This window comes from Lygodium microphyllum, chromosome 17, assembly GCF_053477565.2.
Source record: "Lygodium microphyllum isolate KBCC chromosome 17, Lygodium_microphyllum_v1.1.10, whole genome shotgun sequence".
Lineage (NCBI taxonomy): Eukaryota > Viridiplantae > Streptophyta > Polypodiopsida > Schizaeales > Lygodiaceae > Lygodium > Lygodium microphyllum.
The window spans coordinates 34472926-34498894 of record NC_141151.1 but is presented as its reverse complement, the minus strand read 5'-3'; the positions used below and the strand labels follow the sequence as shown (position 1 = coordinate 34498894).

Sequence of the window (25969 nt, the reverse complement as noted above, 5' to 3'; positions counted from 1 at the left end):
ATATGGGTAAAGAGGAGTAGATGGATTCAAATTCAAATTTTTCTTTTTATAGTACCATTTATTATAGTAAAGGATAACTAACAACCATCATTTTCTACCACTTTTTAGTTTAGGACACTTGGGGAAGCTTTGGGAGGTTTAGATATGTTCGAAGCTAGTGGACGTTCTAGTATGGAAGTTTGATGTGGAAGTACATGTGTGAAAGTGCTAGTGTGGAAGTGCTAGTATGGAAGTGTGAGTGTGGAAGCACTACCAAGAGTGTTAGTGTGTAAGTACTGGTTCTAGTGTGGAAGTGCAAGGGCAGTTTAATGTAGTTAATGTGGATGTTTTAGTATGAAAATTTGAGCATGGAAGTTCCAGTGCTAGTGTGGAAGTTCTAGTATGGAAGTTTGAGTGTGGAAGTGCTATTGTGGAATTAGGGGTATGGTCTTGGTATAGTGTGCAAAAGAGAGGTCTCAATTAGAAACAAAGAAAAGTATGAGGGCCATCAACCAACTCAACATATGGCCACAAGAAATATCTAACTAAAAAATGAAAACAATGGTAGCATATTTGATTTTCACACTATTTGTTTTGTGTTTTTTAAAGTGTATATCACTTTCCTCTCCCTTCAATTCATATACAACCAAACAACTATGACAAGCATAATGTATTTTCAATGTTTGGCATTAAAGGTTGCCTGTGCCCACCTGCCGCCTATATTTACTTGTACTTATCCCATGTATACCTATACATTGCACATGCAGGTGGTGGCTACCTATCACTATCCCTTTATTCTTTATTCTTATTGTGAGAATAGAATAAGTGAAGGCGATTCACACATTGGTACTATTGGAGTTCCCACACACTAGTCTCTCTCTTCTTTGCTTGAACCTCCATAGCTCTTTCTTCCTTCTTACTTCCACTCATGCTTCCACTCCCACTCCACCTTTCAACTAGTATCAAAGTGGGTATTTGAGAAGCATCATTAATCATTACATTTAGCCCATGAATAAGCTTGATTCTTTGTTTTCATAGCAACCATTGACTCATAATCCCAATGTATGAATTGACCTTCTACATTCATTGGCTTGCTTTTGCTTGTTCTTGAACTTATTTCTAGCGAGTTTCTAGCTTGTCAATGAGCTTCCTCAAGACCATGTGAGCCTCTCCATGTGGACTTTGGCCCCAACCACATCAATCGATGATGAGTAGCAATAGGCTGCATGAATGGCACCTGATCTGCCGGCCCCCTTTCCTAGCCTAGATAATCACTCGCTCTTGGACACTGGGCAAACCTCTTAGCATTACTCCCTGGTGGCATCAAAGAGTTGGTTTAGAGTATCATTTGGAGTGGCACTAGTCAATCATTGACCTATTGTTTGAAACAGATTGCTATATACGGAGGTGGACAACACCTATTAGACTCCATAGTGTTTATGTGATGCTTTTGGTATTTGATCTTGATGCTCAAATTTTATGTGGATGCTTTGAGCTGAATTTTGGATTTCTTTGAGTTTATTTAGCTCAGTTTTAGTAGGGTTTATTGCTATAAGAAGGTTTAGACAAGAAGCATACAATGGTGGAGCCATATGCTTTGAATGCCTATAGGAAATTTGGGAATGCCACATGATTATATGGATGCTTGCTAGTGATTACATGTTGGGGATATGCTTACATTGAGATTTAAGCTTCATTCTTGAGCTTGGTTACATACTTCTTCTAGTGGCTTATTACTAGAGGTTGCTTTAATGGTTTCCCATTTTACGGGTTGAAGAATCATATTGGATGCATATGCTCCCGTATGTGTCGGTGATGTGCTTGGGCTTCCTAGATGTTATGTTTTTGATGCATTGATCCTTTTTGTGCTCTTCAAGATTCTAGATTCACTTCCAATGGGAGACATTTGTATTTATATTATAGAGCTTAGTTGTTTGCAGCTCAAATGACCTATGCTCTTGAAATCGACACCACACAATAAAACCTTGCATCAACTAGGTCCTCAAGTGTGGGAAAACATTTTGAGCTTGCTTGGAATTATACCCATCTCCTAGTTACACTAATGTGCATACTTTACTATGCAGTAAGGTAGCCACAACCCTAGGGAGTGTACATTGATTCGAGGTATAGTGAAGTCCACAAATAGGATCCAAAAATATCAATGGCCACTCATCCTACATTCGTCACCTGTTTTGCAACTCTAACATGCCCATAAAGTCAATATCTTCATCTATAAGCCATTCATACCAAGAATCATTACCTCTTCATCAAGGATGGCCAACACTCCTCTACAAGATTACTACTTCACTAACCATCCCTACCATGATATACCCATCTTTGCCACTAAGTGCCAAGGGATACCTACTCATCTATGAGGGGGTAATGTTAAGGGGATATTGGAAGACCATAATTGATGGGACCTAAAACGGGCCGGCACTGGCTCATGCACTAGTTGGACCTCTATCATGCGCTCAACAACCCCACGGCCTCGCGGCTACGAGCGTGGATGACACATACATCATCTTCCTAAACATCTTGCGTTTGTATCACGTATCGTAGTCCAACTCTAACCCAATTAACACTCCTCAGAGGGAGTCCCAACACATTGCCAAATAGCACGAAACACAAACATAGGAGATCCTCCCACGGCTGACTGCCGCTACCTCACTGCAACTCTCCTACACCTCAGGGATTGGCCCCTCGATGCGTCGCTAAACATATATAGCACAATATCGCACACATTTCCACTCAAGGTACCAATTGATCGTATCCAGGAATATACCATACCTCACTTTCTTTCCATAGACCCAACGCCTAGCCTATAGCTTGGACAACCTTACTCACTCAATGTTGGTCATAATTCTCTAGAAAGCAATTGCCATGCATCCAAGAGGTATTGTCTGATACTTTTTATCATTTTATGCTTCATGCAAATTGTGAATGTCCACGTGCTCAAACAATTAAGAAAATCAGCATTGGTGCACATGTGAAAAACATTTCTTTCAATGATTTTGACTATCGGTCGTATGCGGCGTTGTACGAACCTAGCACCGAGAAACCCTCGTACTACTAGGTTCTTAATTTTTAATTATCAACCAACCTAAATGGTATGCCTAAAAACCAGCAAGCTTTTCATCATTTCATTCTGCATTTAAACACCTTTCATACACTCTACCCCCTCACCCGTTTAGGTTGTGCATGGTGCATAGGTTTATGGTTCATTTTTCACATTTTTATTGTATAAAAAGCCATAAAAACTCACTAGAACATAAAGGTAGGGATGAACTGAGGCTAAACCTCATACTTCAGATCCCCCATACATCCACAAACATGAATCTTAATTTTCCTTAATTTTCGGCACTCAAAATCTATTTTTCCCTATTTTTAGTGGTTTTTTCCTATTTTCCTTGTATTTTTTTACAACATTAAATAACTAAAAATTCAAAACGAGTTGTGGGTTGTGGCCCTTAGGTTCATTTGCAGAAAAAACACAAGTTTAGTTAGTGTGTCTTATTATATTTTCCATTGATATCTCAAAAAACACCCAATTTTCCCATATTTCACGTGTTTTACAAGTTTTGCACTATTAATTTCATCCACAACACTTATGATTTTTTGATTTTCTGATCTCAAACAATTGAAAGACATTGCAAATAACATTATAATGCATAATCATCCCATGGGAACAAGAATTCATGAAGCAAATTGCATAAAACATCAATTTCCTTTGTAAAAATGAGATTATCGTTCTTTGCGGGTTGCGGGTTTTTATTTGCCATATCTCGGGACTGATTTCCAGCCACCATTAATGCTCATGATAGTCCACAATTAGCAATCTTCATTCCTCTTGCACCACGGAGCAATCCGGTCTTCATTGGACAAGCATCCCTCATCCATTCTTCTTCTTCTTCTTCACCACATGAATCTGCCCTTAGGTGAGAGAGAGGGAGGAGAGAGAAATACTAAAATCAGAATTCTTCATAGAGACCGCCATTTCTCGGGCGAGAGGTGGCGATATGATCAGCAGGGAGAAGGTAGACAAGGCCAATGCTCATTTGCATAGGTTGTTTGCGGCCTGGAAGTTGCCTCTCCATCCTCCATGGTGTGATTTTCGGCGCTGTTTGTTGGCGCCCTCTTCTCCCTCATCCCACGATTTCTTGCATGCCTTTTGGTTGGGGGGGTTAAAATTTCCCCAAAGGGCACCCCCCTTTGGTCCATGTTGTGGCCACCCTTTCAAATCTTGACCATTTCTTGGCCATTTCCCCGTTCCGACTCGGAATTGAGCTCTAAAAAATCTTGGGCGTCTGGCTTGACATCCCCCATTGGCCGGTAACTCGTGTCAACCCGCACGACTGTCTGAAAAATTATGAAAAATCAACAAGTGTCGCTCGGGCACCTTTAAAGCACTTTGGCGCTTAAAATCGTCCTAGATCGAGCCGCCGCCTTCGATGTTGAATATTTTTCCCTTGATATTCATAATTTTTAGCTATTTTTAAGCACTTCTTGGCACCAAAACTCCACTCTCAATAATTTAGAAGAATCAACCATCTTGAGACAACATACAAGCATTTAAAGTAGCCCAAGAATGCAAAAAAATTTCTTGGAGAATATTATATTTCTAAACAATACTATTAAGTTGTATTTCATGAGATATTAGGCTTGATTGTAACTACTTCCATAGATCGACAAGGTGAATACAAGGTATGTAAGTAATTCATATTTTAAAGAAGTGTCATGGGCCTTATAAGAAGCATGCAAAAAATAAGTTAGGGCTCAACATGAGACTGTGCAAAGAGTAGAATATCCAAGGGGATGAAAAGCCCTAAAACTCATATATGTAAATAATGAAAACCCTATTATATGAGTAATGAGCTGACCTAGAGCTACTTGTAGTTATTCATGTCTTGAAGTTACAAAGATATTATCTATTAGGAAGAAATTTCACTTCAGTGGTGATGATAATGAGATCTTCGTCAACATAGATCTAAACACGATGTAAAGAAGATGGATTGAGAAGTTTGTGTGAGACTACCTTTTGAGTTTCAATGAAAAATCCAAAATTTTTGAAGTATTTTGGCATCATTTTGAAGCCTTAAAAATGCATTTGAGTATGTATGAGACTAGTTGAGGTGTTGGGTACACTAGACAATACATTGTAATTAATAGAGCTTTTTGATCCCACTATGGATAGTATAGTGGAATTAATAGAGCTTTCAAATCATGCTATAAATGTTATGACTTGTTCTTTAGGGAACTGAGGTCATCTAGCATACAAGGGTGTCTTGGGAAAAACATGAAGTCATGAGATTGAGGGATGGTTCGTAGCAAAACTAGCTCCTTGAGCTATTCCTTGTGTAATATCCATGATGGAATTTGTGATCAAGTCAAGTTTTAGGAGCACAAGAGGTTCCACTCAAGAGGAGCTCTTCTTGGCAAGAACTCTCAATTTATGACCTTATGTACATGCTTAGAGAGGAATTTTTGGTCCATGGAAATATCCTTGGCTATCTTTTGGGGGTCTATTTCCTTAGACTGGGAAATTATACTAGGCTAATGTAGCTAGATTTCTTGTTTCTACATAGTTGAGGAAAGTCTCTTGGATTTAGCAAACTTTGGACTCTTACATAGACTAGTACTGCGTCAGGCTTTTTCTCTTTCTGGAATGGTTCTACTTCCTTTTTATTTAAGATTCTTCTTAGCTTAATCAACATCATGAGAATTTTGTTTTGTCTCCTCCTTTGAATTTGATGATTGATCAAGCAATGTGTCTCCCTTTGGGATTGGCAATTCTATGCAGTGGTTGCAGCTTAGTTGTGGTGAGCTCAAGTGTCTTTTAGCAATAGATAAGGTTCAACCTTTTGGTTTCTATCTTGGTTAGCTCTAACTCTTCAATTTTTGAATTTGACCTTGACCCATGTTTTTTTTCTTTTTCTCCTTTTCATTGTTTTGGAAAAGCCTTGGGATGTGATCAAGTAAGGTGGCGGTTTAGATAGTTTTAACAACCAGATCCATCAATTTTCTACATAGTACCCTTGAACATATAGCAACGCTTTGGAGACCCATCGAGGCATTGTGTCCACTCTCCATTGATGTTTGTGATGGTGTTCTCAAGTTCTTTGTTTCTTTTTATCAAGAAATCTTTTCCTAATAACTTTAAAGGCTATTGAGTGGCTCTTACCAATTGAAATATTCTTTTTTATGCTAGAAGGATTTTCCTTCTCTCTATTGGTGCCTTTATTAACTCACTAAAAATTTCCATGATGTCCCTTCTTGCTTGTGTAATAACAAGCTTTTATGGAGATTCTTGCTTCAATATTTCTTTCATCTTCCTTCTATGCTTTAGGGATGGCATAGGCTTCTTGTTGACATTATTTCCTACCCACTGAGCATTATTCATGCTATGGGAGTTGAGCAAAAGTCCCCGTGGATAGCACAAGCCATCATCGCAATTTGCACTAAATTTATGCTAGTAGATGCCTCATCTCCAGCAAGACAAACACTCTCCAAATTCATTTGTGCTTCTATCACGCTCCATACTCACTAACTAAGAAATCTTTGCTATCATATTCAACCTCCTTCTCTTCTCTTGAGCTCTTGAAGCTTTATGGAAACCCTAGCTATGGCAGATTCAAGACAACAAGTATATTTTGACCATTTATGAAGATTTGGGAGGGCTTTTGTGATCCTTGGCCTCAAGAAGTTGAAGACAAGCATCTCCATTCATGATTGAGTTGACATTGGATCTGGCTGGCAAGATTTGAAGTGATTTCTTCATTCCAATTTGGGAAAAAATAAGGCAGCCATTAAATTTTTCAAATTTTTGCATGAATGAGGCTTCAACCATGGGGTTTATAGTTTATTCAACCTAAGGAAGGTGGGGATAAATCTACACCACTATGACTTGGCTAGCATTGAGGCATATAATCAAGATTGAAGGCACTTTCACTCTCTTGGATACTTGAATATATGCTATCTTCATCAATTCTTAATCTCCATCGATAATTAGTGCTTCTTCATTACTCAAAGGCTCTTCTCCTACAGTGATTGAAATCTTTTGCTCAAGCATGTATTTCTAATAATCCATTGGAGCGTTCTTCATTCATATAAGTTAAAGTATATGGGCAAGCATTATGGGACCAAATTTTGGTGGAAGTTGAACCTATGGTACTCAATCTTGATTTGTTTAGGGATGGATTATGTGGAGGATTGATTGGTTGGAGCGTATTCGATACTCTTCATAAAGTATTCCTACTACTTAACACTTTTAATCTCTTTTATTATTCCATTGTTGAGCTGATCCTATTGTTGGAAAAGGGAGATTAAGAGTAATCAATCATCAAGCTTGATATTAGAGCATATAAAGCCTAACACATGGCTGATTGTGATTGTTTCATGTTTCTCAAGATTAGTGTTAAAATTGGTTGCAAGCATTGATTCATTGTCTAAATTTTATACGTAACATGGAATTTGACTTATTGGTTGATCATTGATGCTACATGTTTTATGGTAGGTGGGATACATGTAATATAGTGAATCACTGCAAAAATTGTAATGCCCTATTCTTGGTTCATTTCAATTCAATCAATTCCTATTTTCCACTTGCATTTCATTAAATGATTCAAAGAGTTTTTTAGTCAATGCATAGTATCACTATTTTCTTAGCCAAGTAGCATGTACTTTGCCATGTTTATTCTCGCAAAGAAAAAGTAAATGTTAGGTGAGTCACGAAGACAATAGAGAGGTGACCCTCTCTTCCTAATTATGATCTTGAAGGGTTGCATCAACCGGCTCGAGGAGGAACTTGGCACACTGCTCAAGTCTCGAAACCCACATAGATTTCAAGTTTAGGTATAGGTATATCATCTTTGGCATTGGGTGACAGTGGTACAGTAGTATCTCAGTCCATTTAGACATGGAAATAAACATTGGATGACGAATAGGGCATTTCTTACCCTCTTGATAACTACAGGTCTTACATGTTTACACAACAAGTACTCATTTTAGTTTATAGGTCTACTTTGATCTCCACAAGTGCTCCATAACCCTTTTCAGGCCCCTACAGGTGTTTACAGGGTTCATTATATCTATGGAGTTCTTACAAGTCCAAATAGGGCATTTACATGTAGTAGATAGAGTGTAGGAAACTTCAGTACAACAGTAAATATCTTATTGCAACAATTTATGTATTGATCTATAACTAGATCTCAATAGCTCAATACATAGAGGGGATATTCAACTCTATTTTGAATCAAAATCCCATTGATCCGATATTAGAAGTTCAAGATACTTCAATTTTACTAAAAAGAGGTATAATGAGACAACACCTTGACAGCATAATAGGATAACATTGTTTGACATTATTTTACCTAGACCTTTATCCCAAGTTGAAACCTCTTTAAATCGTGTATATGCTCACTCATAAGTTTTCTATTGAGCTATAGAACACTTGGATTTGAGCTTTACTTGGGGAGAAAAAAAGGATTTATTGACATGCAATCTAATATTACAACACTCTTCTTTCAATGGCCAGGAAAAAGAAGAAGGATCTTGGTTTAGAAGCAATGAATGATGATGTCAGAGAGTTTCATGATGATCAAAATTACACTAACGAGGCTCAAAATCATGAGCAAGGGTATGAAGATATTAGTCTCATATTAGTGTAGGAGTTGCATACAACATGCATCAAAGGATTGAAGCTACTCATGAACCACACGCACTCAATGACTTCTTGTTATTATCCAAAGAGCTGGGCCCCATGAATGAAGGGATTTCTAACGATTTGAAGAAATTGAATGAAGGTTTGACACAAATGAATGATAGGGTGATTCAAAGAGTGGCACAAATGAATAAGGGGATTACTGAACTATAGCAAAGAAACAAATCGATTTGAAGAGCTTATTTCAACTATAAAAAACATGGACAAGATGACATTAGGATGATCATTGACATGTTTGTACACAATTAGTGGTGACGTTTTCTCAACACTAGGAGAACTGTGCTCGTTATTGTAACCATGCCAAAACCGGACATGAGGCAAGGACAAGTTACATATGCCACCTTCAGATGAGATTTCTCCTTATTATCTAGAATAGTATGTGTATTATCCTTCAATTAAAGTTGTGCCTCTTGATATTGTCTCCTTTGTGGGAAAGCCATGGCATAGTGAGGGAGTGTAGTTTATAAAATCGTTTGGGAGAGTATCGGCATTGTCTGTCTTAGTGCAAGAGGGCTCAAGGCAAATTGGAGCCTTTGCGCTTGGAATGAATTCTTGCAATTAAAATTTTGTAAAGTAACAAGGGAGGGATAGTCCAAGCTACATCGTCTATTGCCTACAACAGTATAACAGTTCATTTCATCTACGGGCATTGTCAATTACTCACACACACATACACACACATATTCTCTCTCTCGAAAAAGAATCTCTATCTAATAATCCTAATAGCACCTATGGTGGAAAGCGTTCTACTCAAGTTTCACCAACACCACATAAGAGAATAGTGCTTATCAACAAACAAATTGACAATCTCATCGATGTGCATGTATCATGCGCTCATCAACAAACAAATTGACAGTTCGATGGATAAGCACTCACCATTTCTATGTTGATGAGGACATTTAATCCCAAGACAACATTTTTTCTTGAACAATCGCAAGCATCCTTTTTGGATATCACGTGTCTAATGTCCGTGCTTTTATTCTAGTGCTCAGCGTTCACTGCGTATGTCTTTCTCCTCCCCACCTAGCTCACTACTCTAAAAATGCTGCAGCTCCCCCTCCAAACCAAATAGAAGAGTATCAATGGCAGCAGCATTAGTACTGCAGCTCCCCCTCCAAACCAAATAGAAAGACATTGCAGTGCTCAGCGTTCACTGTGTATGTCTTTCTCCTTCCCACCTATCTTCACTCTGAAATTGCGGCAGCTCCCCTCCCTGCCACCCCAACCAAATAGAAGAGTATCAATGGCAGCAGCATTAGTACTGCTGCTTCCCCTTCTAGTGAGTCTCCTGCTCATCCATCATCAGGCAGCGCATGGAGGAGCTACTAATATATGCCCGCCATGTGGCAAGCTGGAGGTGCCATATCCACTCAGCACACGGAGCTCCTGCGGGCACCCTCTATACACTCTCACATGCACCCCCCAGGGGTTGTTGCAGATCACGGGCCTGTCAGGAAGCTACCCGGTGCAGAGCATCGATGCGCGCACACACAGCATGGTCATTGGCACGGGGGAGTTCCTGGGCAGCTCCTGCATGACCAGAGAGAGCATCTCCTCCGGCAACTTTTCCCTGGACCCCTCTGGGCCCTTCTCCATTAGCCCCAACAACACAATCCTTTACTTCAATGCCTCCTCCTACTACCTGATCTCCCCCGTCTTCACTTGCAAGGACGAGAGCCAGGCCTGTATCCGGGTCCTCACAGTCTTCCCCCAGGAGAGCTGCCGCAACCTCGTCTGCTGCTCCTTTCCCACTGCTGGTAATCCCAGGTACCGCTACTCGTTCCGTGTCACGATCAAGAACACCGGGTATGCGAGCCTGGTGAATTGGGTCAGTGGCTCCCAGCCCAGGTCTTGGCACTTTGGCCTCCAGCTCCAGTGGGATGAGCCCCATGAGCTCCCCTGCTCTTCTGACAGGCAGTGTGGTGAGAACTCCGCATGCCTGCCCTCCCCTGCCACCAACCTCACCAAGGTCTGTTTGTGCAACAAGGGCTACCTCTGGCAATCCAGCACAGGCACATGCCCCAAAGGTACTGTGTTTGTTTGTTGTTTTGGTAATTATTTTGTACTGCTTGGTCTCATCTCATCTCATCTCATTATAATTATGCCACCAAATGAACGAAGTATTCATTTCTTTGCATCTCCAAAACTCTTAATTCTTTTTGCCCAACTCTCATTTGCAATTGACATAAATGAGAGATGGCACAACACGCATCCATCTCTCATTTGCAATTAACTTGATTGCTTATTCGTCATCTTAAGCCCAACTTCACTCCACATACGTTATCCTTAATTAGGTTTTGTGTCTACAGCTCCTTATTGTGTCAGGAAATACAATAGCATCGAGTGTCATAAGAGCGTATACGCTATCGGTAACTCTAAATTTTCTGGGATCAGTTGTCTTGCTACCCACAAATTATCTGTGTTTTATCTACTCTGTCTTATTTTCTCACATATTTTTCTTGCAGGACTTACTCTTGGGTTTGTTGGACTTATAGTTTTCACCTCATTAATCGTCATTGCATACATGAAGAGGAGGAGTGCACAGATGGCCCATACCAAGCTTGTGTAGGAGAGGTCTATGATTTTGGCTGCAAACAGTGGGGGAAAGGCTACAAGGTTGTTTAGTAATAGGGAAATGAAGCGAGCAACCAACAATTTTGCAGAAGATCGAATCTTGGGATGTGGAGGATTTGGGGAAGTATACAAGGGAATCCTAGATGATGGTTTAATGGTGGCTATCAAATCAGCTAAGATAGGCAACATCAAAGGCATAGAGCAAGTTCTCAATGAAGTTCGGATCCTTTCTCAAGTCAATCACAAAAACTTGGTGAGGCTATTAGGGTGTTGTGTTGACATGGAGCTACCTTTGATAGTCTATGAGTATGTGCCCAATGGGAACTTGTATGATCACCTCCATGGCCTCGAAAAAAGTTTTCTTGATTGGAGAACTAGACTATTGATTGGACTTCAATCTGCAGAGGGGTTAGCTTACCTACACTCTGCAGCATATCCACCCATTTATCATAGAGATGTGAAGTCAAGCAATATCCTTTTGGATCAATCTATGAATGCAAGAGTTGCAGACTTTGGGCTCTCACGCCTTGTCGAGCCCAACCTTACGCACGTATCGACATGTGTCCAAGGCACAATGGGCTACCTAGACCCTGAATATTATAGGAACTATCAATTAACAGATAAGAGTGACGTGTACAGCTTTGGTGTGGTCCTACTGGAGCTTGTGACTTCGAAGAGGCCAATTGATTTTGGGAGGGACCCTGATGATTTGAGCCTGGCAGTTATGGTCCAATCCATGAAAGAGAAAAATTGCCTAGATGATACACTCGATCAGGAGCTTGTGGATGGGGCTTCCACATATGCAATTGAGTCGATGAGGAATGTTATCAATTTGGCTCTTGATTGTTTACAAGAGAAAAGGCTTGATAGGCCCTCCATGAAGGAAGTGGTCGAGAAGCTTCAAAGTATCATATCCACTATTGAAGTTGCAGATAGGAGCTTTGAGAGAGAGACAAGTTTGATGCCAATGGTTTGAAAGGCCATAACAATGAGGCTACGTGAAAGTAGCTAATCTAATTATAGAGTGGATCTATGAAAGAAAACACATCATTCTTTGCTTTTTGTGTGGTTGCCTTGGTGAAAGTCAAGCTAGGTCCAATATACCAATTGATGTTGCTTTGGTAAAATGATACTAGGTGTTGCGTGCCTAGAATCTCCTAATGCTTTGTGCGAGTGTTCTTTTAGTACTTCACACCAAGGCTTAAAGAACCGATATTAATAACACTTAGGAGACTTCTTGCTTTAGTTCACATTTCATGCGGCAAGAAGGTTCATGGACATTTGAGTCACAAAGAAGCCAATCGTGTATGTATGTGTGTGTGTGAATTTCTATGCACGTGTCCATTTATTTGGTCTCATAAGCCAATCATGTGTGTGTGTGTGTGTGTGTGTGTGTATGTGTGTGTGAATTTAAATGCGTGTGTCAATTTGTCTAGTCTCATAAGCTCATCATTTTTCTCTCCCCTCTCTTTTTCTATCTGCTCTCCTTTATTTTTTATTCTCCTCCTCTATGTGTGTGTGTGTGTGTGTGTGTGTGTACACACATATATATACACATAAACACACACATACACACACACACATATCTACATATACACGTGTGTATATATGCATATGTGTATATATGTATATGCATATTTCTTATGAATAATTCAATTTGTGTGATCTCATAAGTGTGCATGTCTTCTTTCTCTCCCCTTCTCATTTTTTTCACCTCATATATGTGCATATTGTATATGCATGTGCATGCATGTGTTTTCATTTATATGGCCTCATCAGTGTGTGCATCCTCTCTTCCTCTCATCTTCTTTATTTTTTTTCCAAGTTTTTCATCTATCATCTTTTTTCACCTCATATGTGTATATGTTGTGTGTATGTATGTGTGTATTTGTATATGAATACTATATTAGAGAATTTGGGAATCTCCCAAGTTTCACTTTCAAATAAGGAGTAAAGATTTGACCAAGTGGCTAAATCTTAACCCCCTATTTGAGAGTGGGACTTGGGGGGATTGCTTATATAGTATCTAGGAAAAAATTCACCTTCAAATAAGGGGATAAGATTTGACCATGTGCCCAAATATTAATCTGCACATTAGGAAATCCAAAACTTTATGAAAATTTTCAAATACCTGAATATGTGGTTTATGGGTATATGTGTATGTATGCATGCATGCATGTTATATTTTATAAGTTTGTTTCAATTTTCTCTCCTCTCCTTTATTTTCTCTCTTCTCTCTTTCTTAGTGATTTTTCCAAGCTGTCCCCTCTCTCTTTGTATTTTTTCTCTTGCTCGTATGTTTATGTGTGTACATATATGTGTGCATTTGTGCATATATGAGTATATATTTGCACATATATGTGCAAATATATGTGTGTGCATGTGTGTTATTTAAAATTATATGTACAAATGTGGAGGTTTTTTAGAATATACACACCCTGCATGCATCCACATGTTCAACCATTAAAATATCATTTCACTAAGAAATTTTATCTATTTATACAGTATATATTTGCACATATATGTGCATATATATGTGTGTGCATGTGTGTTATTTAAAATTATATGTACATATGTGGAGGTTTTTTAGAATATACACACCTTGCATGCATCCACATGTTCAACCATTAAAATATCATTTCACTAAGAAATTTTATCTATTTATACAGTATATGTGCATTTGTGGGTGTCTTTAGAATATACACAATGCATGCACATGTTAAACCATTAAAATATCATTTCCTCTCATACATCTTCAATTAGAAAAGAGATTCATTTATCTAAGAGATAGAGAGAGAGAGAGAGAGAAACTTTTCAAAGGCTCGCATTTACTCTTTTCATCATGATATCACTCTTCAAAAGTAAACCCATCTTTATTTCTTACGTATCCAACCTCCCCTCTCTCTCTCTCGTGTATGTGGAGAGAGAGAGAGAGAGAGAGAGAGCCATGCGATAACTTTTTGAAGATACATTTTTTCTTTTCATTATTAAATCACCCTTCAAAAAACCTGCTCTTTATTTCTTAAATACCAAATCTCTCATCCTTGTGCTACATAGGCTCAAGGTTTTCTCCTTGGTTCGGTAGTCACTTAAGTAAAATTTTAAATATTAAATAGTAAATATATCATAGACCTTGTAAATACTTGTAACCTATCATTGTTTGAACAATATGTCCTTGCAATTATGTGCAACTTTCATTGGCGAGGGTGGTTACATATACTACATAGGGTAGAGAGTTCTCCACCTTGAACACTATTACACAGGTGTAGATTTGCAAAGACAAAAGGGCTAATAGTAGCACGCGCATCTCAAGGCATTGAGTAACCGAAGTGATGACCTTGCACTATGTAACTTCCCAATAACTAGTGTACCGTATGCTAGGAACCTATGTATTAAATTATGGTTTCTTTTCAAAAACTTATAGAGCCTTTTTAAGCTAAAAAGAAATTTCAACCTTTGTGTAGTCATGTGTCATATCAAGGCATCACATCATGCAAGGGTTATTACGTTTGCATGAGCTACTACTTCCCATGTGGAGACAAATATGTGCCTTTGAAATGCACACAATTCAGGGGCCATTAATCCGATACCTTTGCAAACATCTCCCCATGTATGATGTGAGATATCAATAGAGATTGCCCAGAAGCACATTAAAGGACCAATTAAAACTCTTTTTCTACATGGTGGGCATAGCCCATTCATATAAGGCCAAGCCCACATTACACTAATTGGAATTCCACTCATTAACAAAGAAGAGCTATAATATACTATGGCAAGTGACCAATACTTGTGACTAGTGTACATAAGCCTACCCACCACTTTAATGTCTAGAAGAAGTCTATTTCCTCGTGTGTAATGAAAATGGGACAATATGGTTGTTGAGATGACAAGCTCAACACATGCAAACATTAATGATGGACTGCTTGGTTAGATGGGTCCACACGTCTACACTTAGCACGTTAGTGGTCATTATGACTCTCACATGGCCATTGACTCATTACGATTATATTCAAGTTGTTACACCTATTTATAGTTGGCATAGTTATAGCGCCAGTCGACTAGTGTAGTCGATTATGCATTGTTTGACTTAGTAGGTCACTTCCCTTTATGTTGTATCTTATCTATACTTTGTGTACATTGTAAAGTGTGTGAAAGAAGAAGAAGAATCCAGCAAGAAAACGTTTTGGCCTCCATCTCTCTTCTTGTCTCTTGAGTGAGCTTCTCCTTGCGCATTCTGTGTGTGTTTGGCGCAGCATCTTGAGCAAGTCCCCCTACCACACAATTCTTGACATGGTATCAGAGCTGCACCACTAATTGAGGTTGGTTTTAAAGGCTAAAGCGAAGGAAAGGAGCCAAGGATTTGAGCAAGCAAGCAACGGGTAAAATGCTCTTCCGTTCTCTACTTCTTCTCTTGGATAATGCCTGTGGAGGCACCGGAAGCACGCCAGAGCAAAAATCTCAGATTACAGTGAGATTTGGTGTGTGCAAAAAGTACTGTGTATTCAGTAGATAAACCCTTTAAGGCTTTACCGCTGCTATTTTGGCCATCCAAGATCATTTCAGGCCTCGTTTTAGACTCGCAAGGTTGCGAATAGCAATTTGAGGTATCCTGTAATTTCAGCTGTGTTTGCCATATACATATGCACAGGTTACAGATTTCATATATGTAATTTCAAAGGTGTTTACCAATGAATAAACACAAGGTTTATCGGCAAACTGGTTGCAGATTGCATGTATTGTTGAGCAGACAGTGAAAAAGATTGTCTAGTATATTGTTGTGCACGACAGGTCGAGGGTTGCAGAATATTTGCTTGCTGTTTGGTATTAGTTTTTGTGATAATGGCAAAGAACAGTGGAAATCCCATCATTGAGAAGCTCGACAATAACATCTACCCTTCATGGAGGTTCCGTGTCACGAACTTCCTTATTGGAAAATGCCTCTACGAGTTTGTTTTAGGTGAAGAAAAGGAGCCGGAGGTGAGTGATCCTCCAACTGCAGAAGAGACAAAGGCACGGAAGGAATGGAATGCAAAATACAAAAAGGTCATGTATTGATTGTATATAGTAATTGACAATAATATGCTGGGACATATTAGAAATGCACAGAATTCATATGCAACTTGGACCATACTTGAAAGTATGTTTTCCGTAAATACAAAGGCACGAAAGATTCAACTCAAGCAAGAGTTGAATACATTGAAGAAAGGGAAGATGTCTATCAATGAGTATGCACTAAAGGTAAGGAGCATTGCAGATGCCTTGGCAGCAATTGATGCAATACCCAATGATGATGATTTGGTGTCGTCTACCTTGGGTGGACTTAACAATGAAAAGACTTGGAAGTCTTTTGTAACTTTCATATATGTCAAAAAGCCATTTCCAGATTTCGATGAGTTGGTCTCCCTTATAATCACTAAAGAGATCAACATGCAGAGTGAGACATCTGAAAAAAGTGGTGAATAAGTCCAAGATTTCTATTCCAGCTCAGGAAGGGGAAGTGGCAGGTCCTTTTCAAGAGGTCGTGGTACAGGACGTAGTAGTGACAACCAGCAAAACAGATTGAATTAGCAATTTGGCGATATGCAGGTTTCAAGAGGTCGTGGTAACTTTAGAGGTAGGGGGAGCTTTACAAGAAGAGGTGGATGGCAGAACAAAGGTTCTAACAACTCTGGTATTGTGTGTCACTACTATGGCAAAATAGGTCATATTCCAGCCCAATGTTATGCTAAGAAAGATGATATTCGTAGTGGTAAGTTATGGTAAGGAAACTATGCATCGTCTTCACGACAAAATGAAGACAAAAATGAATGTCTGTTTGTTATGCAGCACATGCTGAATGTTATTACAGGAAAGGGAACACATGATGATGTTTGGTGTGTTGATTTAGGTGTATCCAATCATATGACCAACCATGCAAAATGGTTTGGAGAGATGCAAGATTTGCAAAATAAAGGTTATGTGTAGAGGGTGATGATTCATGCCACCCAATCTCACACATTGGAAAAGATCCCTTGTCCTTGCATGATGGTAAGACAAAGAGTCTTTCAGATATATTATATGTGCCATCTATTACAAAGAACTTGGTTTCAGTCAATTAGATAGTAGAGCAAGGGCTGCAAGTTAGATTTAATGTAAAGGGCTGCTTTGTAGAAGACTTCAATGACAAGTGCAGGTTGGTTTCAAAGGGAAGTAGAGTTGGACGTATGTTTACTCTGGATGCTGGAATTCCTACTATGAATGCTGCTATGTATGCTAAGGGAAAAGGTATTGTTGCAGATATTGAAATTTGGCACAAACGCATTGGATATGCAAATGTACAAAGGCTGAAATTAATGCAGTCCAAAGGATTGGTTACAGGTTTGCCTACATTTAGAATTGCAGAATTTCATAAGATATGCGAAACATGTCAGTTTGGTAAGCAGGCAAGACAACCCTTTTCACAGGACAGAGATGTAAGCAGAAATATCCTTGATGTTGTGCATACAAATATTTGGGGGCCTACACAAAATGTATCTCTTGGAGGCAGTTCATACTTTGTCACATTCATTGATTATTGTTCTAGAAAGATGTGGGTATATTTTATGAAGGAAAAGAGTGGAGCGTTTAAGCACTTTAGAACTTTCAAGGCTCTAGTTGAAAGAGAAACATGCTTGAAAGTAAAGTGCTTGAGGTCAAATGGAGGGGGAGAGTACCTCTCGAATGAGTTCAGTGATTTTCTGAGGTCTCATGGGATAAAGAGATAGTTCACATGCAGGTATACCCCACACCAAAATGGTGTTGTGGAAAGAAAAAGAGTGATCCGGTGGTACGCAAATCTAGCAGAGGCAGATATCCTGTTAAAAGATTTGGTTTTGAAGATTATGCAGCTCACCATTATGCTTATATGGTGAAACTAGTTGAGGATGTTGAGCCCACTTGTTTTGAGGATGCTATTGGTGATACTCATTGGGATGCAACAATGGATGAGGAGATGGCTGCATTAGAGGCCAATAAGACTTGGGTTCTAGTATCATTGACGAAGAGCAAGAAAGCTATTAGATTTAAGTGGGTTTATAAGATTAAGCACAATGAAGATGGTTCTATTAGGAGGTACAAAGCTAAGCTAGTTGCAAAAGGCTATGCCCAAACATATGGCATAGATTATGAAGAAACCTTTAGTCCAATTGCTATGATGGCAACTATCAGATGTGTGATTGCTTTGGCAGTAGCCAAAGGTTGGAGGTTGGAGGTTGGCAGCATCCAAAGGTTAGAGGTTGCAGCAAATGGATGTGAAGAATGCCTTCTTGCATGGTGATTTGTAGGAAGAAGTGTATATGGATCAGCCAGTAGGTTATGAAGATTTAGAGCATCCCACGTACGTGTGTAGGTTGAAGAAGGCGCTCTATGGGCTCAAGCAACCACCTAGAGCATGGTTTGACAAGATCAGAGAGTATATTATCAATATTGGCTTTTATGTTTCTGATGCTGATCACTCACTTTATGTGAGAAAGGGAGATGCAGGTTTGGTCATCATAGTGATCTATGTGGATGACTTGATTATTATAGGTGATAGTGATAGTGGGATTGCTGAAGTCAAGGATTTTTTGAAGAAGAAGTTTGAGATGAAGGATTTACGTGAGCTAAGGTACTTCCTTGGCATTGAGGTGATCAGATGTGATGATGGTATATGACTGTCCTAAAGATAGTATAGCTTGGATATGTTGTCCAAGTATGGTATGAGAGCATGCAAACCACTTTCAGTCCCATTAGAGCAGAATGTAAAGTTGAGTGCTGATGTTGGGGATGAGATAGAAGACCCTACTATATTCAGGAGGATAGTGGGGAGTTTGATCTACATGACCATTACAAGGCCAGACTTGAGCTACGCTATTGATCTTGTGAGTCATTTTATGCAAGTATCTAGAAAGCCACATTTGGATGCAATCAAGACGCATATTGAGATATGTGAAGTCCACATTACATTATGGACTTTTCTATGAGGCAGGTACAGATGTACAGGTGTTTGGATACACAGATGTAGATTGGGCTGGTAGTATGTCTAATAGAAGATCTACCAACGGATACATGTTCTCTCTTGGTAGTGCAGCAGTTACTTGGAGCACAAAAAAGCAATCTACAGTTGCTTTGTCGAGTACAAAGGCTGAGTATAGAGGTGTTGTTGTTGCAACATGTGAGGTAGTATGGCTGCAAAAGTTATTGGCTGATTTAGATGTGCAGGTGGAAGGTCCAGCTGTCATTTATTGTGACAACATGAGCAGTATACAGTTGGCTAGGAACCTTGTGTTCCATGCCAAGACAAAACATATTGAGGTACACTACCACTTTGTGAGAGAGAATGTACTAGTAGGTGAGATTAACTTGGTGTATGTCAACACACAGGATTAGATAGTTGACATCTTCATGAAGGCATTGGGTACAAAGAAACTTCAAAATTTTCGAAGCTTACTTGGAGTTGCAGAGATGCAGTTGAGCTTGAGGGGGAGTGTTGAGATGACAAGCTCAACACATGCGAACATTAATGATGGACCGCCTAGTTAGATGGGTCCACACGTCTACACTTAGCACGTCGGTGGTCATTATGACTCTCACATGGCCATTGACTCATTACTATTATATTCAGGTTGTTAAACCTATTTACAACTGGCATAGTTATAGCGCCAGTCAACTAGTGTAGTCAATTATGCATTGTTTGACTTAGTAGGCCACTTTCCTTTATGTTGTATCTTATCTATACTTTGTGTACATTGTAAAATGTGTGAAAGAAGAAGAAGAAACCAGCAAGAAAACGTTTTGGCCTCCATCTCTCTTCTTGTTTCTTGAGTGAGCTTCTCCTTACGCATTTTGTGTGTGTTCGACGCAGTATCTTGAGCAAGTCCCCCCACCACGCGATTCTTGACAATGGTCACTTGCTGTACACAAGTATGTGTGCCCACAAAATAGGCACCCATTCGAGTGCCCATGGAAATGCATGACGGTTGGCATTTCATTTTAGAGTACCAATGTTTGAGTATTGACGATGGTGTGTCAAGGCTAACATTTCACATTGGAGTACTTATATTTGAGTTCCCATGGAAATATTTTAGGGTTGACATTGACATACTAACACCATCTATTTCCCATTTTAATACAAAGTATTTTGTGGGGACTAGTTATATTGACCACAACATATGTTAGAGGATAACTTCAATCGGAGCATTTCATTACAAAGATTGACACATCATATGATGGGCATAATTTTATGAATATAATCAAGACACATATCATTGGCAATACATGCAATCACATTACCTTCATTTTCCTAGGCTTTTATGAAGTCTAATTCATCTTGAATGTGGTGTTAAATTCTAGACACATCTTTGGATCACCCTTGCCATGTAAAAATCATATCCTTGTATACTTCATTTGTAGAATGGCCATTCTCACATTTGAAATTGTTCCTAACTAAATATCACATTCTTTATGTTGTTCTTTTATTGCTATGCTTTGGAATTTCGAAGGGCCATTGTTTGCATCTTTCTTTTCTAGTTTTTTTTCCTAGATGATTATATTCTCATAATTATATTTTTTTAGAAAATGCCAATGCAAAGAATGTGACTTGTCATTATCACATAGACCAAAGCTTGATAATTGTAAGGGAAAGTAGGTTGGAAAAAGTATATGGATAAACTTGTAAAGGATGTATGGATAGACTTGATGGTTGTAAGGACAATGCCTAAGGAAATCAAGGCATTGGTTCTTAAGCTAGAATTAACCCTTGCATGGACAGCAATGTAAGAACCACAAATTCATCAAAGAAAAGATAAATGTCCAACTAGTTGTTTTGAACATAAGTAACTTGAGATGATGGCATGCATGCTAGCTCAATGAAGGGACTAAGTTTGGAAATTTTTTAACATTGAGTCATCATAGAATAAGGAGGGATTTGGGAAATTATAATTGGTTTTTTTAATGTTTTTGTAAAATTATAATTTGAGATATACATTTTCAAAAATGAATTCTCTATTCTAAGACAACATTGTCAAGAAGTGAATTGGCGAGAGAAACAGAGGAGAGAGAAGATTACAGAAGTGAGAAAAATAGAAGTGCACAAGTGAGAGAAAGAGAGTGATAAGGAGAGAGAAATATTAGAATAGGAGAGAGAAAGACAAAAAAGAGGAAGAAGCCATTGAAGCTGAGAGCAAGGTAATGAGGAGAAGGACAATAATATATCGATATGTCAAAAGATGAGAAAATTTACATGTCCCCTCCTTTTATACCTATGTCAGTATAGCATGGTATCACTATTATTTACACACTAAATCACTATTCTTCCCATATTCTTCCTAGCTTCTTAAAATCCATCCCATCCCAAGGGTTTCTTCCCTCAAAAACAAACTTTCAAAGATTGGAAAAGGATGGATAGAACAGAGTACTACTCTATTCTTAGCTTTACAAATGGGAAAATAAATGAAACATGAGAGACATATGGACTGAAATGAAGGAATGGAAATAGGCCTCATCTATGTACATGATCAAGAATGCTTTAAAAGTACTTGGAGCCTTAAAGTTTTCAATTGATAAGCTCAAAATGAAGTAGATAACTTGATGTATAAATAGACCATGTTGAACCAAATCTACCATAACTTATAGTAGAAGTGTCCAAATGAAGCGTACCACATGTCAAAATGTAGCTCTTGAAGAGTACTTTGACCGTATATAGGTGGCATAATTTTGAAAATTAGGTATTAGAAAAACTATTCTAAAATAGTCTACTGTCAGGTCCCTGTATGCAACATACTTGACTCCATAATCAGTAAGCTTCAGCCCCCACCAATGTGTCCCGCAAGTAAGGAAACTCATTTAATATAGAATCAAGACTCCAAGAAGCTTCCTCGGGTGGTAAAAATCTCCATTTGATTAAATATTCAATGATGGAATGAGATCAAAGCTTCTTCTCACACTCACCTATGACAACCTCTGGGATGTACTGAATAAGACCTTCTTCATTGTAGAGGCAACTACCAAGACCCACAAACCGCTTATTGTTCTAGCATTTCAAGCGAGCACTAATGGCTACCTCTCACATAGTCGATGCTCTATCCCTATCTACGAGTGTAGTGTGAGCTTACCTTAATGACTGATTGAGTCGCTTCCTCTCTCAAGCACTCCGACAGCTCCACAATTCATGATGCATGCTCAAGCATCCTCAAGGCTCTTCCTTCAAGCTCCATCCTCCATAGCCACGTGCAAGATGAGAGAAGAGAAGAGAAGAAGACGAAGAGAGGAGATGGTAGAGGGCTTCACCTCCAAGTTCCCTCACCCTCACACACTCACTCCCTCACCCACTCACACTCTCTCCCTCAAGCACTCACAAGCAAGCAAGAGAAGAGAAGAAAAAGAGCCCACTTTGCCACACACCAAAGAATGAGCTCTCATTCAATTTTTGAACTTTATATACAAAACCCTAAATCCCTTTTGGGCGGTCATCCACCTTTTCTTACAGGGCCCTTTTTTCCATTGTCCTCCACTCTTCCTAGCTTAGTCCTACCGCATGTTCATGGTTACAAATTGCACAGGAGAGAGCTTGGCGCTCTTTTACAGAGGTTTTGGCTGCACTTTTATATTTAAAGGTGCACCTTCTTGCTTTTGGCTTCTTGTGGCTTCCATGGTTGCGTCTTGTACTCCTGGTGGTTGTTCCCATGATTTTATATTTATTTCGGGCCAACTCTCTTGTAAACACAATATTAGTGAGTTTAGGAATCTTCCAATTCCCATTTTTTGAATACTAAAAAGGTGCCACCCAGATAACATGCACATAAGTTTCTCAAAACAATATGATATGACCTATCGTTGGAAAGTGCTTGAAAAATGGAATCTATTGAGCTATAGAGCGCTCAATTTGGAGTTATAGCATTCAAGTTATGACAAATCCAAAGATTTGACCATGTGTCCCAAACTTATGGGAAATTCCCATATTCCCCAATATGGTGTTTGTAGGGCATCTTTTTCTTTTTTCTTCATTGTGCTTTTCCTCTTGATACCTCGTTTTCTGCTTCCTTCGCGATGCAGTAAACATTACCCCCCTCCTAGTTGAGTGCTAGTCCCAAGGCACCGCTGGGTGGTGTGTTAGACGGTGTTGCTGGGTAGCTAGGTGGCTTTTTGAGTTTGTATACGAGCCCTGTGGAAGGTGTGCTGGAGGGATTTATGGTTCTGGAAGGCCCTTATGTTGGATATGAGCCCTAGTGTTGGAGGGATTTATGGTTCTAAAAGGCTCTTGAGTTGGACATGAGCCTAGTGTTGGAGGGATTTATGGTTCTGAAAGGGCCTTATACGAGCCCTAATGGAAGGTGTGTTGGAGGGATTTATGCCTTTGAAATTGAAGATAAAGCTGGGCAAATACCTACGTGAAGAGAGGCATATGTGTGGATCCATCTTTGAAATTGATGACATAGTTGGACAAATCTGTCATTTGGCCCTCCAAGGCTGCCTTCTCCTACGCTGTGCCAAATAAGCTTCTTCAATCACTTTTTGACTGGGGCTATTGCGTCTGCCCCTTGCTTTGTTGTGCCTGCATGGTGACATGTCGCATAAGATGAGGAGTGCATTGCATGGATGATGGGGCCTCTGGAGCTGGTGGTCGGGGCCTTTGTTTGTATCTAGAAAGAAATGAAAAATGCACTACTTGGGAATGTTTTTGCCTTACCATGGAGTGCGTGGTGCCCGTGCTTGTGAAACTAGGATATGGGTCAAGCCTTGGGTGGTGTTTCATACTCGAAGACCCGGTTTGTGCATAAGGGAGGTGTAGTGTAGGGGGCTTAGGGTGACAGGTCTAACCCTAGGAAAGAATTATCTTCCTAGGTATGTCATGCCCTTGATGTGCCCTAAGCAAGTGTCGTGGAGAATCCAAAGGGCTAGGGGGTTAAGCAGGGAGCTGATCGACCGAAGCCACTGGATGCACCTAGCTTAAGGAGCCCTATGTGTAGTCTCTATGATTGATGTGCAGCTTGTAGTATCCATGTGTGATATCTCTTTCTGTTTCCTTTTTTTTCTTTTTAGCCCAAGTTACATAGTCATAATAGAAATTAATATTCGTCATCGAAGTGAGGTGGAGAAGGGGGCTTAATAGATTTGTTAAGAAACTGGCGGCTTTGGAGATACCCCTTGAGGTTTAGGCAGACTTGAAGGGTGGTGGTGGAGAGGAATGGATGATTGCAGTGGGTGAAGTGGCTATCATTCATGTCCTCTAGAAGGGCTAAGAAAAAAGAAGGTAATAGAGCAGCCTGCATTATCTATAGCATTAGGATCAAAATGGAGCACTAGAAGGTCGCGCTTTTGTGGGGTGGGGTCTTGCCTAACAAGTATCCTAAGTAGTCTAAGGTAATTATAAGTAGTAATAAAGGTGGGGTCAAGGCATGAAGAGAATTTGTTAGTGAATTGGATTAGGGTATCATACAAGTTCTCTGATGTGAAGACGAGGGCCTCTTCATATGTAGTACAATGAGGATTATAGATTATATGGAAGTCGTAGCGGTTTGGACATTGGTTTCAAAATCCACTCCCACCCTTCGAGGGTAAGGCATAAAGATTGGGTCATTCCACTCTAAGGGTTGAGTGTTACAAAAGGCCATCCAAGTATCCAGGTTGGAGTTGCAGACCCTTCTTCTCCATTTAGGTTGACATTCGTAGCTTGCCACTGACCTTGGCACTTCAAAAACCTTATTCTGCCAAAATTCAGCATCTTCAATCGCCCATAAGGTGGGATTCTACTCTCTCTCCTCCAACCATTTCTGTCTGAGCCTGCTTCCGATGTTAATCACCTCCTCCACCACCTTGATAGGCAAAACCCTACTCAAGATGGTGGGAAACTAGAAGTTAAAGTTGAAGGGGCTTGCGGATGTTTCTTGCCTCTCCCACATTACAAGGTCGGCATGGAAGCTCATTGGGGCATCATCTTTGCATGGTGGGATGGGTGCCTAGGCCGCCCTCACTCCCTTGGCATTCTATTTTCTCCTTATGTCCTCCACCATTTGTTTTCTTCTTTCCTTCAGTGCCGCCTTCCTTTCTTCGGAGGTGTCTATGTGTTGCTACTCTTCAAGCCGCGGGAAAGGAGACGGTAGGACAAGCTCTTCTTTGTGTGATCCCATTCCAAAGTTCACATCTACCTCCCTCTCCTGGCTTGGCTCTTGCTGCTCTTCTTCAATGAGCCTGAGTGTATCCACTTCCTGTGAGGTTAGGCCTACCAATAGGAGATAATGGCATTGCTCTTCCAGGATTAGACCAACTCCACTCAATTGTGGTAACATATGTAAACGTGCTTTCAATGCTCTATGAGCCATTCCTAGTTTCTTTTTCATCGCGTCTATAGACTCTCCCTCCTCTGCTTGGGTAACATCCAATAGGGTATTCAAGAAGGCGCATTGCTACATTTGGAAGCTCACTTGGGCGGCTTTCGCTTTGCTTTCAACAAATATTTTTTCTTTTTTGACTTAAGCGAGATAGCTGCCAAGGCTTTGACTCTTTTTTCGTTCTGGTTAGCCCATTCCTCTACCCTCCTCTTCATAACTTTGAGGCTTTCTTCCTGCCTTCTGAGCTAGCATTGTGAGCTTTTGTTCTTGATCTTCCGTTTTTGTCCTTAGCTTTTGCTGCTCTTCTTGTGCTAAGGTAGCCTTTTGGGTTAGTTTCTCCACCTCTCTTTTGTACCTATGAGCTCTTTCCTCCCTT

General features: G+C 39.7%; 1 protein-coding gene across 3 annotated transcripts; it reads left to right on the top strand.

The window, feature by feature from the left end:
- The first annotated feature begins 9728 nt into the window (after nt 1-9728).
- On the top strand, nt 9729-12455 carry LOC148021776 (wall-associated receptor kinase-like 20). Of its 3 annotated transcripts, XM_087696656.1 has the most exons (3): nt 10654-10722; nt 11005-11064; nt 11161-12455. In XM_087696656.1, the coding sequence occupies exon 3, from the start codon at nt 11274-11276 to the stop codon at nt 12243-12245; it is 972 nt and encodes a 323-aa protein (XP_087552782.1). In that variant the 5' UTR covers nt 10654-10722; nt 11005-11064; nt 11161-11273; the 3' UTR covers nt 12246-12455. The 3 variants fall into 3 exon arrangements, with proteins under 3 accessions (XP_087552781.1, XP_087552780.1, XP_087552782.1); XM_087696655.1 differs by lacking the exon at nt 11005-11064 and having other exon boundaries at nt 9729-10722; nt 11161-11407; XM_087696654.1 differs by having other exon boundaries at nt 9729-10722; nt 11005-11407.
- Nucleotides 12456-25969: the final 13514 nt, after the last annotated feature.

What these genes read in the sequence shown, in the direction of transcription:
- LOC148021776 (XM_087696654.1), top strand. Translation starts at nt 9,855, where the DNA reads ATGTCTTTCTCCTTCCCACCTATCTTCACTCTGAAATTGCGGCAGCTC. An exon ending in CACAGGCACATGCCCCAAAG is followed by an intron (nt 10,723 to 11,004) that starts GTACTGTGTTTG and finishes TTGTGTCTACAG; the next exon opens with CTCCTTATTGTGTCAGGAAA.